A 14,706-nucleotide genomic window follows, 5' to 3' on the forward strand; every position below is an offset into this window, starting at 1 on the left:
CAAGTCTTTTAGTCCTTGAATGTTGATTGCCTTTTCCATATTAGCATTTTTTTCATGATCTCTTCCTTTCTTTATTCACACATTTTCTTCCAAGAACTTCCAACCATAGTTCCTTCAACTTTGTCAATCTCCTCATATTTCATACGAGGACATATTATGTTGACTTCATCTAGTCAATGTGTGAACCATGCCTTCATGCATCCTTCCAAAGGAGGAGATCCTTTCTTTTGATCATGCTCTAGAGGTAGAGCGTTCATTCATGATATCTGCAACCATGTGACATGACTTATTTAAGTATATGTATACATACCTCATTTCTTCCTTTAGGTCATCTAGACTTCCTTCAGCAGCTTCCTTGATTGAAAGATCTTCAATCACCTTGACCTGCTTTGCTTCTTATGACATCATACCTTTATTCCATGAATCCCATACAAGGTGGCGAGACGCTTCTCTCAATGGGTAAACCTTCCAATGAAGATTCCAACAAATGTTCCTCTTGAATGATGTATGATGAGCTCTTATACTAGATGTCTTTCTTCTTCTCATAGTTACTACTTATTCTTCTAATGAAGTTACCAAGAGCTACATCCATCTATAGGTGACTGCCATAGACTTCTATTTCAGCTATCTTTCATGCTTCTCAATGATGATATCATGAGCTCTTGCTTTCAATCGTATGCTTCTATGATGAAATGATGCATCCTATTATGATAACTATACAACAAAAAAGTTAAAAACTTGAAAATAGAACCTTGAAAAAAACTAGGTGAGGAAGACTATCTCAATCATAGTAGAGATCTTTTACTTCATCTTTCTTGGATTTCTTCTTTTCAGCTTCCTCCACTTCTTCAGTGATATGGGCTTCTTCCCTTCCTATTTTGTTGTTGTCCTTGAGCTTAGGACAATCTCTCTTATAGTGCTCATATTCTTGACATCCATAGCATTGAACCTTTGCCATATTCTTTCTTTTCTGAGGACCAAATTTCCCAAACTTCCCTTTTCTCTTTTCCATAGTAGCATATGCTTGAGTTTGCTCATTTGATCCTACATCAGATTTTGCCTTCAACATGGTTTCTTCAATTTTTCATAGTGACCATAGATCTTTGAATGGAGTAGCTTCCTTCTTCCCATAAATGCTTGATGTAAAGTTACCCCATTCCTCTGGTAGTGCATTTAGTACTATGGTAGTCATCTCCTTGTCAGACATTATTTCTCCCAAATCTTGTAGTTGGTCCCTTATTTCAGATACCCTCATAAAGTATGAGGCTATTCCTTCTTCTTTTGATATCTTCATCTTGTAGAGTTCTTGTCTTAACGAGATTACTTCTCCTATAATGCCAACGGAGAACAATTCTACAAGTTTGTCATACATTTCTTTTAATGTTTCTATTATAGATACATAGGGAATGAGGGGATCCTTGATGGATTCTATGAGAATCCTTTGAGCCCTTACTTCCCCTTTCATATACCTTGCAAGTGCTTGAGCATCTTCCTTTGGAGGTTTGGAGATTGAGCCCTTAATATGTTCCATGACCTCATTTTCTATGAGGTTTAAATTTTCATTTTCTTCCATGCAAGAAAGTTTGAAGCCCTAACCAGTTTGTTGCTTTCCTTGCAAAAAGACATTTTGACAGATTCAAACGTAGACATAAATATACTTACTTGTGAAGATGCTTCTTCAACCTGCTATTTTCTCGAATTTGATGATGATATAGGTAATAGAAAACTTCTTCTTAATGAAGATGGTTTTCTTCAAAAGTGATCCTGGATTTCAAAAAGAGGGAGATCACCTTGAATCCTTTGATGATGCCAACAACTATTTTCTTGCTTCCTTTGGAATTGTAGACTTCTATTGAGTAGAGATAAGGATCTTTTGAGTTCTCCTTCTTTGTGGTGACGATTTCAGCGAGGATTCCAAAAATGCTTCTAGTGTAGGCTTCTTCTTTGATCGATTCAGGGTTTTGACACTTTTCTTCAAGATGATAATGTAGCCCTTGTCTTCAAAATGCCTTGGAGATGAGAGGATCTTCTTGATTCTTTGATGCCCTTGATATCCTTCTAGAACTTTGGTCCTTGAGTGCTTAAGTGTCCCTTATTGAGTTAACCTTCCTTGACTTGTCACCTTAGCTCTGATACCATGTTGAGAAATCTAGGGCAGAGAGATGAAGCGATTTCTCTAGTTGTGATAACTGCTAGTGAATACTTTTTACTTCTTTTGATTAGGTTCTTCTTTAGCTTGATTAATATTGTGATCTTTTCATCAAACAGTTATCAAAATGTAAACAATAATGAGACAAGGGACACAAGATATAGGCGATCAACCAACGCCAAAACCTCTCCAATCATGAGAGGAAAACCCACCAAATTCTTCTTCTTATAGAACCTTCAATTGATGAATTCCAAGACCAAGACCCTTGACCTACTAACCTCTCCAAGACCAAGTCACAAGACCTTTTGAACAGCTTCTTCTTCTCTTCCTAGTCAACGCCCAAGAATCGTCTCTTGCCCTATGTTTCCCTTGGCTAGTGACCTCAATTGGATCATTGCATTCTATTCTAAGAAGATTTGTCCATTGATCTTCTTCTCTTCCACAATTAGGTCAAGCCCCTCCTTGAGTGATCAAATCCACCTCCTTAACCTAATTTTGGGTCCACTTGGTCCCGTGTGGTCCCGCAACTTTATAACTCCAACTCCACAAAGACCAAGTCTCCATAAACATTTCTAGGCTTAGGAATCATCTTTTCAAGATACATTCCCAAACCCTAGCCTTAGGAATCCTTCTAGCCCTTCCTAGAGAGCCTATCACCTTGCTTCATAAGAAAGAAAGTCATAGTCTCTCTTGTGAATAGGTGTTGGAAATCACTCCTCATCCTCTTATTAACCTATTCATCTAGTGATTCATCTTTATATCGGGTCTCCTCCCATCGGTGAAATTTCGTAAAGCGTAGGGAGCCTTAGCTGAGGTGACAATGGGATATCGCGCCATTGTTGCTCTTGACCTAGTAGTTGCTCTTTAGGATCCCCTCCTAGGACCCCTACTAGTTTGGGCAGTAACAATGCCCAAACTCGTGGCACTAGAAGCACTTGATCTTGTACAGATCCTTCTCCTTCCTTTTGCCCTTCTGACTGGACTCGGCCTTCCCTTTGCGTTTCTTGCCCTTGGCTTTGCCTACTCGGACAAATTTCTCCTTTTCCTCTGTCTTTGTCGATCTACCATCTCTGGTCCCTCTTTGGATTTCTCCTTGAATGCAATCACTCCATAACCTTTCCCAATTTCCTCTGCCACTGACTGCATCCTTGAAGCTATACCAAGACTTATGAATTCCTAGTAGTGCAAGGCTCACAAGGTCACTTTCAGGTATAGTCACACCCATACCACCTAGCTCATTTTGAACCCGAGTGAAATTCAAAAGATATGTGATGATGGGATCTCCTTTGCTCATCTGAATATTCCTTAGCTTCTCCTTCAGAGCAAGCTTCCTGGCATCACTAGAACCCTGATACAAATCTAAGATAGCTTTGAACATCTCATGTGTTGTCTTCTTCTCATAGAGATGAGGAATAATATGATCTTTGACCCCCTCTAGAATAATCCTCTTGGCCTTGATATCATTCTCAGTATGTTGGGCCAACTATTGGGGATCTTGAGGTGGCGGTATTTGATTCTTGATAAACTCTCCCACCCCATTATCCTCCAACACTCTTGTGATCCTCTCCTTCCAAGAGCAGAAATTAGAGGCTCCCTCTAAACAGTGGTCTGTGCTTAGTCCTTGGAACACCATCCTACTTATCCAAAGAATTGCTCTCCAAAACTCTGATCTGATCTGCGCTCTTCAAATCTAATCTGTGCTCTCAAAACTGATCTATGTTCTTCACAAACTGATCTTTGTGTGTTAGTCTTTATGTTAATCTCTGCTCTGATACCATGTTAAATTCCATGAAATTTTGCAACTGCTTGAATGAACAATCTGAAACTAATGGCAACTATGAACTGAAACCAAAAATTATTTTCACCAAGAGACAGAATTTTTCAACATACATAAGCAACAGAATAATCACAGAGATAAAAACACAGTCACACAATAACACGAAAAAAATCTTGGGAAAACCCTCTCCTTGCTATAGAATTTTATTGATAGAGTTTGACCAATTAGATCTCTTACAAGGAAAATTGTTTCTCTTGAAAATCACTCGTTCTCACTACTATACTAGCTAGAAACACCCTGCAACAATCTTGACCTCTGCTTCTACTTCCTTGTGGCCTGCCTGGCTCTATTCCTTTGTGTCGGTTCCTCTCATTTCCTAGTGCAGTCTTGGCCCCTATTATTTAGAAAAACCCTCCTAAATCCTAGCAAAAATCTAGCAGCAAGAAGTCTCTCTATCACGGCATATTACCTCCTCCAAGGTACGCACTCTCAACAAGAAACTCTCACACACAAGATCATGCAAAAATAATAATGATACAAACTTGTGCCTTCATCCTCCTTTTATCAATTCAACTCATGTTATATCTAGCGAGTACAAATTTAGAACACGAGTTGAGATTGACTTGTTAACTAAGTTGAAGTGCTAGTTAAACTTGTCCTTGCTTCAATCAAGACTGAAGCTCCCAATTTCGTTCTCTTCCAAATTTGAACTGGCACTTGGAGATCCACTTGACTGACCCTCCAAATCTGTGCATGAATTTCCTATCTCGACAAACTCGTCCATGTTAAAAGGAAGATTGATCGTGGTCTCTCTCTGGCTAAGGCACAAGCCAGAGAAGACTTTCTCTCGCTAATCACTCCGTTGTGAAATATTTGTTGATAACATTCTAGAATGGAACTTCTTTTATTATGACTCTAAGTATGAAGTTGAAAAGAAATTGCATTGGAGTTCTCATCTTGTGAAACGTAAACAAAGTGTTATTTTTGTACAGAGTAATGTTGTTAAGTTCACTAATCATAGAAATGGCTTTTGTGATTAGAATAATCTGAAGGAATATTTGAAAATTTCTTTTCATGGCCTCTACTTTAGGATACTCATTGTTAAAGTCAAGTTTTGTATGCTACAGTAGCAACAAACTGATATTTAAATTGAACTAAGCCTATGGATGTTTCTTTATCGACATATTGCTTTTCCATTTTCGGAATTGATATTTCTTTTCATTTAATCATTTCACTTGGGTAGGCAAGGTTTGATTTTGGCTTTTGAATGTAAAATTATCTTGTCTTATCTAATAGAACTTTGTCAATTTTTTGTAACTTTTTCTTGTAAACTTGCTCCTTTTGCTGTTGCAAGATCCACTCCATTTGAAATATGAAATATGGTTGAGTTGGTGCATCATCTATATTGTTTTATGATGTAAGCCTCCATGGATGACTTCATTGTAAGGTTATGCAATGTTATCCTAGTTTTATTACGACAAATATTTCTTCAAATTTAAAGAGAAGGTGCCCAATTTTCATACATGTCGAACATCAAATTATTTTATCTTCCCATTCCTCATATCTTTTACATTTATTAATATTTATTTTCCATCCTAGACAATATTTGGCATTTTATTATAAATGTCTATGTCATTCTGTGACTGCCACACTATGTTTGAGTAACATGCTCTACAGGAAGGCTAGATAATAGCTATTAATCCAGAATCCAAAATGTTATTTCAGGTTCTTTCGAGTGGTCTTTAATTTGTGCTACACTTCAAAATGTTTACTATCTACGGTGCTTCACTCCAGCCAAATTTTGAGGTCTTGCAATTGTGCATGGCTGATTACTGGAATTTTACATTCATGATTCAACCATAAAATTCTCCAGACACTGAAAATGCTCTACAATTTCTCTTTCCATTAAAAATATTATTCTGACCATGTACTCTAGCTGAGGATTGCAAACCTATAATTAACATATATTTTCACAACCCTATAACAGATTATTTTTTGGTACCTACACTGCCAATATGTGGAAAGGGGAAACATGATGCACAAATTTCAAAGATACGCATGTAACGCTCACCTCATATGATGTTTCTCCACATGAACAAGAAATGCGAACTGTAACTGGGCAAGGTGCACAATTACCTCTGCAAAGAAATGAACAAAATTCTCAGTAAAACAGGAACATTCAACTTGTTTACATATAGATATAAAAGCTCGAGTTTGTTCAGTCCATACATCGAAAAGAAAGAGCCCCAAACCACACGTCACATTAGCAAATGACAAACTCAGAAAATCAGGTGTTTGTCACAAAAATGCCATAATCAGATTCAATCTTACAATAATAGAACAAAGTAATGCCATTCAAGCAACTCAGAACAGAAGCATTTGTATTAATTATCATCCTTCCATTTCTGTTTGGACCTTCGTTCACAGAAACATAATCAAATATTTCTCGAAATAGCAAGCAACTAAAAACGGCATTTATTCTCAGAAGCCCAATAATCATTGACTCAAGGTTACATATCCAAAGCTAAGTTGCCAGGGTACATGGGAACAGGTAAAAGGATGAGGATGAAGACACCACTTTCTGAAAGCACAGTGCGGGGGACCATCACCATAATTTACATATAAGATTCGATATATATGAAGAGAAATAAAAAAAATTAAAATAAAAGCAGAACTGAAGTTTATTTAAATCAGAAAAACTTAGAACATGAACTAATATCTCCAATAATGATGTGGAAATAAAGAAGACAAAGTGAAAGTTGAGAAAGCGGAAAATTTGAAAACTAAAGCTATAAACTGAGGACTTCTGCTCTTAACTCTCTACTGGCAACAACTAATAAATCCCTGCAAAAAATTCCAACTCCTGGAATAACTACCTGGACAAACTCATGTAATAGATCACAAAGAATGGGAAATGGAAATCAGACCTTAAATTAAATAGCTAGGCATGAAGAACAGAAATCAAATAGATAAGCATGAAGAATGTCAATCAGACCTTAAAAATGAAAACACTAGGCATGGGACTACCCTGTCCAAATCATTATTTTGGACTGTGTCAAGCAGACATCCCTCAACTTTTGTTGGGGGAACCTTCCATTGTGCAGAAATTGGGCATGTCTTTTGGATTGGAAAGACGCCTCTCCAGGATGGGGAGACGCATCTCCAGGACAGGGATCCAAACCTTTACTTAAGGTTGTGAAGAATGCACCTTTGATCTTATTATTATATGTTGATGGCTTGTTTCTAACAGGTGTTGATCCTCTTATCATACAGTGCAAGAAGCAGTTGCCTTCTGAGTTCGATATGAAGGATCTTGGCTTGATGCACTATTACTTGGGACTAGAAATATGGCAGAAACCTGGCAAAGTTTTCCTTAGTCAAGGAAAGTATGTGCTAGCGATCCTTCAGAGATTTGGTATGATGGATTTCAAATCCATGGCGACTCCCATAGTAACTAACTTGAAGAAGTTGAGAGGCTGAATCCAGATTGGTAGATCCATCTATGTACCAGCAGCTGATTGGTTCGTTGACATATTTGGTTAACACTAGGCCGGACATATGCTTTAATGTGAACACATTGAGCCAGTTCCGAGTTGAACCTAGACATGAGCATTGGATTGTAGCAAAGCATATTTTGAGATATTTGTGTGGTACAATGAATTATGGCTTGAGATTTGTTGCAAACACAGACATATAGCTTCAAGCATATACAGATGTTGATTGGGTACAAAGTGTTGAAGATAGGAAGAGTACCTCGAGAGTATGCTTCATTTGGGATCCGCTATGATATTGTGGATGAGCAAGAAGCAGAGGTCGACCGTCAATTACACTCAGTACTACTGAAGCAGAGTACATCGCAGCCAATGAGGCTTGTACCAAAGGAGTATGGGTCCGAAAGTTGCTTGCAGGGTTGTTCAGCGAAGAGTTAGAACCGATGGTGATACACTGCAATAATCAAAGCTGTCTGAAGCTTTCAGAGAATCTCGTGTTCCATGACAGGTCAAAGCATATTGAGATTAAGTACCACTACATGATGCAAAGGAGAGCCATAAGGCTCGAGTACATCTCCATCGATAAGCAGACAATTGATGTTCTGATGAAGTCGTTGCCGAGAGACAAGTTCGTATACTTTAGAGAAAAATTGGGGCTCGTGGAGATTATCCCTCTCGTTGAGAGGGAGTGTTGATATGTCTGCAACACGAATGGACGTTCTCCCAAAATGGAGAATGGGTACAAGAGACCCAGAGTGCTCAACAAGCAAGGTTGAGTGAGTGTCTCTTGGAGGAGGACCTTGATCACACACCAAAAATGGTGGAGTGAGGTCCTGGACCTTGATCACACATCAAGAATGTTGGAGTGAGGTCCTTTAGCATTTGGACCCTGATCACACAGTGAAAGGGTGGAGTGAGGTCTTGGACCCTAATCACACACTGGATAGGGTGGAGTGAGGTCCTTTTAGGATCTATACCCGATCACCAACCAAGCAGAGATTGAGTGAGGTCTTGGCCCAGACTCCAGAGTGCTCACCAAGAAGGGTGAGCAAGCGCTTGCTAGTCGAGGGTCTCAACATTTTTTTGGCCTAAGGAGAGGCCATGGGATTCAAGGATCGATCACTCTGGAGGAGTGAGTCCTAATATGCTGATGACATTGCCATGGGTTTGCTACCACCCTGGATATGGCCACTAGCAAATGCTAATGATAGATGGCCACTTCCATATTCTCAGTGTCTTACATGCTTAGTTAAGTCAAATTATTCAAAAAATTCCCCTGGCCCTTTAACTTAGGTTGAAGGCTTTCACACTGGCTTCTTTATCTAATTCAATTAAAATCACAATTTCAGACAAGTCTATTGCAACTCGATGGGTTATTTGTCAGCCCCTCTTTAGAGTCACACTCACAAACTCACGTCTAGTTCAACTTCTACTCACAGATTCCATTAGGTCACTGGCACATATTCTTTAGCCTTCTCACACCACGCTCTCACATTCCTTGGTTACTCTCTCCCCACTTCTCTCTCTGCTCTTCCTCTGTCTCTTCTCATCCACACGTGCACTGCCCAGCATGAGAATTCAGGGGTCCCCCCTCGGGTTGTGTCGTCAACCATAAGTCTCCAAAATGGGGTATGTAGTCTATTGACGATTCTGTGTCAACTACCCTATAGCAGTACACATTTTTTCAAAGCATTCCATCATGTTCGAGCATTCAAACATCCAGAGATCATTATGTCAAAGTAGTCAACAGTTTTGTCAAAGTAGTCAATCCAAATTCTGCAACCCTATGGGCCATCATTATAAAAATGATTCTAGTATGTTTATACAACCATGTGACATACCTAAGTAAACTTAAGAATTTTTAGCAAAGCATTTCACTCTAGGGCGTTTTTTAGCCTCAACTAATTATTTATGTTTTTCCTAAACATCAAATAATTAGCAGAGTTTTTCTCCCAAGTATACCCTAAAGCTAGAGAGGGGCTCGATAGTGATGTCTTAGGTGAATCCTAATGTATAGAGTCAATGTATAATATCATACTAGATCATATCTAAAGTCTTGCAGAGTTTGGTTAAAGTGTCTAGTTTTAATTATTAAAATTTCCCACAGGTTGGGATTTTAATAATTATATTAGTGTAAATTGTAAAATGTAATGTCTATATAAGTTGATGGGGGTAGAGTAATCATAATTAGAACCTCTACACCTCAACTTTCTATTTAGACAAATTGTGAGGGTTGAAATTATGTCTATTCCCTCAATTTATTATTATTTCTATTTTCCAGCAAAAATGGCTAAATAATTAGCCGAAGATTGGTCCAAAATAAAAATTAGAGAATAAAATTCTCTCCAAGTGAAAAATATTTAAAAAAGGAATGTGCACTTTCCAAGAAGGGAATCTCCACAAATTAGGCAAGCAAAAAGTCAAGAAAAAATCGTTGGGCCAGAAAAGAGAAATTAATTCCCAAAAAAATCATTTTTTTAAGAAAAGCATTTTTTAAGAAAAATTGAGTTTATGGTCTAAGTTGGTTAAGTGAATAGGAGTTTTTCAAGGAGAAAAAGTTAGAAAATATATTTTTTGGACCAAGAAAAATCCTTCATCAAGGAATTCGAATTTTTCCTCAAGCAACCAAGGGTGGAAAATATTTTGACATGGATCAAGCATTTAATCAATCAAGATCAAGTCAAATTTGTGCATCTTCATGGACCTAGCCGTTTTTCACATGGAAGAGTCTCTAGAACTCTCATTTTTTCTATATAAGGAAGAATATGCTCCTCATTACAGGATATCTTGATACTGTACTCTGGCTTTTGGTTGTTGAAGCTCTCTATTTTGAATTAATAAAACGCAGTCTTTGGGGTGAAGTATTGTAGCTCTTCTATATGGTAATGATTCTTTGAGTTTTAAGTTTCTACTAGTAATCACATTTGTTATTTCCATTTGCTCGGGGTGGAATTATTAGTGTATAGCTATCTTACACTAGTAATTGGATTTGAATAATATTTTAGGATTGGACATGGCTAGTGTGCTTTTGTTTAAGTTACTAGAACTTCCTTCCACTGTATTTTTCCTATCTCATTTGGATCTAAAAAGTTTCTTTGAGTTATGTAGAAAATCATTTGATTAAATCAGATCTCCAACATGAGGGGATGCTTTTGTTTAAATTAACCAACTCTTGAGTGAGGAAGTAGGAGAATCCACTCTATTTCATTTGAAGGATTAATCTGACGATTTTTTTTGCAGGGTTTCTAGACCTTAGTGTGGAGTACTGAAGAAGGTATGTTTTCATTGACTATTTTGTCATCTTTTCTTTAGAACTCATAACATCTTTGTATCATGAACTAGGAAGATAATGGGAAATCATGACAAATCTATAAAGATTTATATGCAACATGAAAACGCTAATGATTGCTATTTCTTATGCAGGAAAAGGGAAAAACTAAAGATCGCCTCTCCAAAGAAAAAGACAAGGCCAAGCTAACCTCTATCCCTTTGGCGAGGAACCATATGCAAACAAGACGATCTAAATTAAAACATCTCAGCCAAGGAAAGGAAAAGGAGATATCGACTCGGCACAAGAAAACGACTGGATAACTGAGGATTAACAGCTTGGCGAATCCCTCAGGATCCCTTGGTATCCGACTCGGATTACTGTTTTTCTTAATATCTCTTTGTGTTGTGTGTATTATTTATTTTGGTACTGTATATTCACAATTGGCTCTAAGCGTTGTTCTATATTTCATTGGTAATTGGTTGTCGTTCCATTTCTATTTGTTGTCCAATTTACCCTTTGAGTAAAGATTGACATTTGATTTCTGTAGGATACGATTATTGTACTTGTTCCTGTAGATTAAGGTGTGTTGTTCATCAGACTTAGTTGTTGTTACATTTTCTAGTTGTTGTTCCATTTCTTAGTTGCTGTTCCATTTCCTGTTATTTGCGTTACTGTTGCTTTGGTGTGCAGAACGATCTGAAACTGTAGTGGGCATTGGCATTTGCTGTCTAGTCCCCAGATTGATGATCTGTTCCTTGGTTACCTTTAGTTACATCAGTTTCCAAAGGGATGAGTTATTGTTACTGGACCCTTGACTGATAACTTGTTTAGTTTTCTGAATGCATGATTTAGGCTTTAAAATATTTTGCTATCGGTAGATTCTCTTTCAAGCATCAGTTTACTCTTGTATTTTCTTGAGCACTATACTACTAGCATTACTCTGACAAATGAAAGCCTCAAACTGAATACACTCTTTGAGATAACAAATCGTTCCTGGATCGACAAGTTAATGTGAGGTAATTAGAGGTGAAAGAGACCCTTTTTACGGCTCGACACTTAGCTAGAGGAAAATGTATTTATCTCAAATCTCTTCGAATTGTTGTGCTTAATAGAGCAGATCTTCTATTTAGAGTTGTTATTAGTTGATCATGGAACTGAGTTGTACTCATATTCCATTTATCTAGTTGTTGTAAATTTGTAAATAAATTCTCGTGCATAATTTTATTTATTTTGTATATAATTTTCATTCATCTTGAATATATATATATATATTTTTGTTTGAATTTTTCTCACAGTTTTGTTTGCAGATTTGAAGGCTTGAGTGAGGATTTCTCTAACGAGTTGTTTCCGGGTGGATCAAGAGGAAGATTGAATTTTTAGTTTCCAAATCCTCTTTTCCTTGCACAGCTGGGGTCTCAAACTTTTCATTATTTTTTGGTCTTTTCATCTCAAACCCTCTCTCTATTCAGGCCGCAAGCAAGAGAGAGCCAACTCTTGCTTCCTAAGCAAAACTTTTGAAGGGTTTTAATTTAAAAAAAATGTTTGGGGCTTCAATAATTTACTTGCAAATCTTTTGAGGCAGGCTGCAAGTGTTTTGAGGCCCCTCCTTGCTTCAAGATCAAATTTTTGCCGAGGGTTTCTTATTTTTTCTTTCATAAATTCTCCTTTTTCTAATTTATTTCCCTAGGACTAACTGTGGAGTTCCTCTAAAGTGGCAGTGAAGCATTTTGAGGCTTAAGCCTAAGGCTGAAAGCCTTTTGAGGCTAGATTTGAGCGTAAAAACTTTCTATTTTGAAGATCTAGGCTTCTAGTAAATTTTGCAGAAGTTATATTTGAGATTCAGTTGTTTTTTCACTAACATTTATGTGCAAGCCAAGCGCATTTCTACAAGGCCACAAACCCTTTAAAGAAAATTTCAAACCCTTATTTAATCCATCGTTAAGCATTTTTGAGGATTTCAACCCACGTTGCACGAAGCGGGGACCAAGCGGGGACGTTTTTGGAAGCGGGGACGCGGAAGCGTCATTTCCCAAAAATCTAGGAAGTGAAGCGTCTTGGAAGCATCTACTATATATATATATATATATAGAGAGAGAGAGAGAGAGAGAGAGATATATATTATATATATATTTGCATTTATATTAAAAAAAACATCCAAAATACCAAATTAGTTGTATAAGACATGAAAACATGCATATTTTTACATAAGATAGATATGGCATCCATTGCACATCAATGATTAATTATTCCAGCATCAACCATCTACAATCTAGATTCCTCTTCTCTTGTCTAGCCTTTGCCTCTACTTCAATTCTATAGGGATTTTAGTCAACATTGCCTAATTTTGATCAAACAACTTAATCCAAGCCTTATAATATGGTAGAGAAAGCTTAACATGCCTGATCAATGATTTTGACTTGAGTGAAGGGTACATAATTGCTAAGGCCATGGAAAAGGAGTTCAACAATCAATAACACCAACATTGAGGTACATATAGGGCTTGGTGATCTTGATTAAATGCCAATCACATGCCCTCATACTGTTGAAATTTCTAAGTCTAACCCGTTAGAAATTTTCCTGCACTATCTGGTTTATTTCACCTACTTGTTTAATTACTGAACAAGTTATTTAACCATATAAACACTAAAATAAACACAAATGCAGTCTCAACCATCTACAGACCATCAACTGAAAGAATAGACAAACACACAAGGGACACCGTTGTTTTTGGACAATCTTCCCCAGAAAAACACGACTTAGGAAAACCAGTGCAGAAGTTCTAAGGGTTTTATTATTAAGCAGCTTTTCTTGAGTACAACTGGGTGCCAAACTGGCTCACCCTACAGAGAAATCAATCTGGTAGTAATACCTTTCTTCAGAAGCAGATATTTGAAAAGTTTGCTCCATGTAAACTCTCCAACACCTCTCTGAGGCACTGCGACAGCCCTCCTGGCCTCTGCGTCAGCCCTCCTAGCCTCTACATCAACCCTTTGATGCTCTACGCAGGCTCTCTGGCCCTCTGCGTCACTTTTGCAGCCTCTAAGTCATTCACGCAAGCTCTCTGGCCCTCTACATCACTTCTGCAGCCTCTGAGTCACTCACGCAGGCCCTCTGCGTAGCTTTTGTTGGCTCTGCGTCTGCCTCTTTGCCTCTGCGCTAGTCTTCTGGCACTATCTCTGCCTCTCTGTTATGCACTCACTGCCCCTCGCTACAACTATGATCACTAGTTCGATTTCTCTTAGCAAACCTGTTAATTTATGGTGTGTTCTATGCTTAGAGCAGTTTACTTCAATTCTTCTTATTAGCCACTGTTTAGTAATCACATAAACATAAAGTAAAATGCTGATAGAACTTTAATATATCGACAGAAAACAAGCCAAGACAAGAGACACAAAATGTGGCGGCTAGCCAGAGACAAACCCCAATGTGGGGAAACCCTTTGATCAATTCTTCTTTAATCTTCAGTAGTTTAGCACGGAGAAATAGTACAATTGAGAAATATGTAATTTTATAACAGCAGCAGCCAACCCTAAATCAGCGAAGTCAAACTTAGTCAAACAGCCCTGGATTGACCTCTAGTCAACCTTGAAGAACTCGGTCTTCAACAACAAACTTCGGCAGCACAAAACAGCCCTTGGTCAATGGTCAAAACAGTAGTCAAAGATCAGCAGTCTGCAGTCAGCCCTAACCAGTCAATGCTAGTCAACGTTTTGGTCAACGCAGCACCCAAACAACATGCGCAGATCAGCCTTTGGTCAACGCTTCACAAAACAGCCCTTCGCTTGGTCAATGCAACCCTAGAAAAGTCAACGCTACCCAGAAAATCAACGCTGCCCTAAACCGAAAATGCGTCCTTCTTCTTGCACGTGTGAGAGAAGTTGCTCCTTTGTTGGCCCAATGAGATGAGGAGAGAGAAGATGAGTGGAAATGAGATGAGTGAATAATGACTCAACCTCACTTGTACTTATATGATGCGTTGGGCATGTGTGCCACACATTTAGCTGCTGGCCGACCTTGA

General features: G+C 38.0%; 1 protein-coding gene across 1 annotated transcript in view; it reads right to left on the reverse strand.

Annotated features, from left to right (window-relative positions):
* LOC149159652 (NF-X1-type zinc finger protein NFXL2-like) overlaps window positions 1–14,706 on the reverse strand; it is a 304,457-nt gene that overhangs the window by 255,205 nt on the left and 34,546 nt on the right. The window contains exon 4 of the mRNA XM_089434378.1: window positions 5,998–6,064. Coding sequence (XP_089290504.1) covers window positions 5,998–6,064 — 67 coding nt within the window. The remainder of the gene's footprint in view (window positions 1–5,997; window positions 6,065–14,706) is intronic.

This window comes from Pinus tabuliformis, chromosome 5_2 (genome assembly GCF_031772625.1).
Source record: "Pinus tabuliformis cultivar Carrire ecotype Pingquan chromosome 5_2, CPIR1, whole genome shotgun sequence".
NCBI lineage: Eukaryota > Viridiplantae > Streptophyta > Pinopsida > Pinales > Pinaceae > Pinus > Pinus tabuliformis.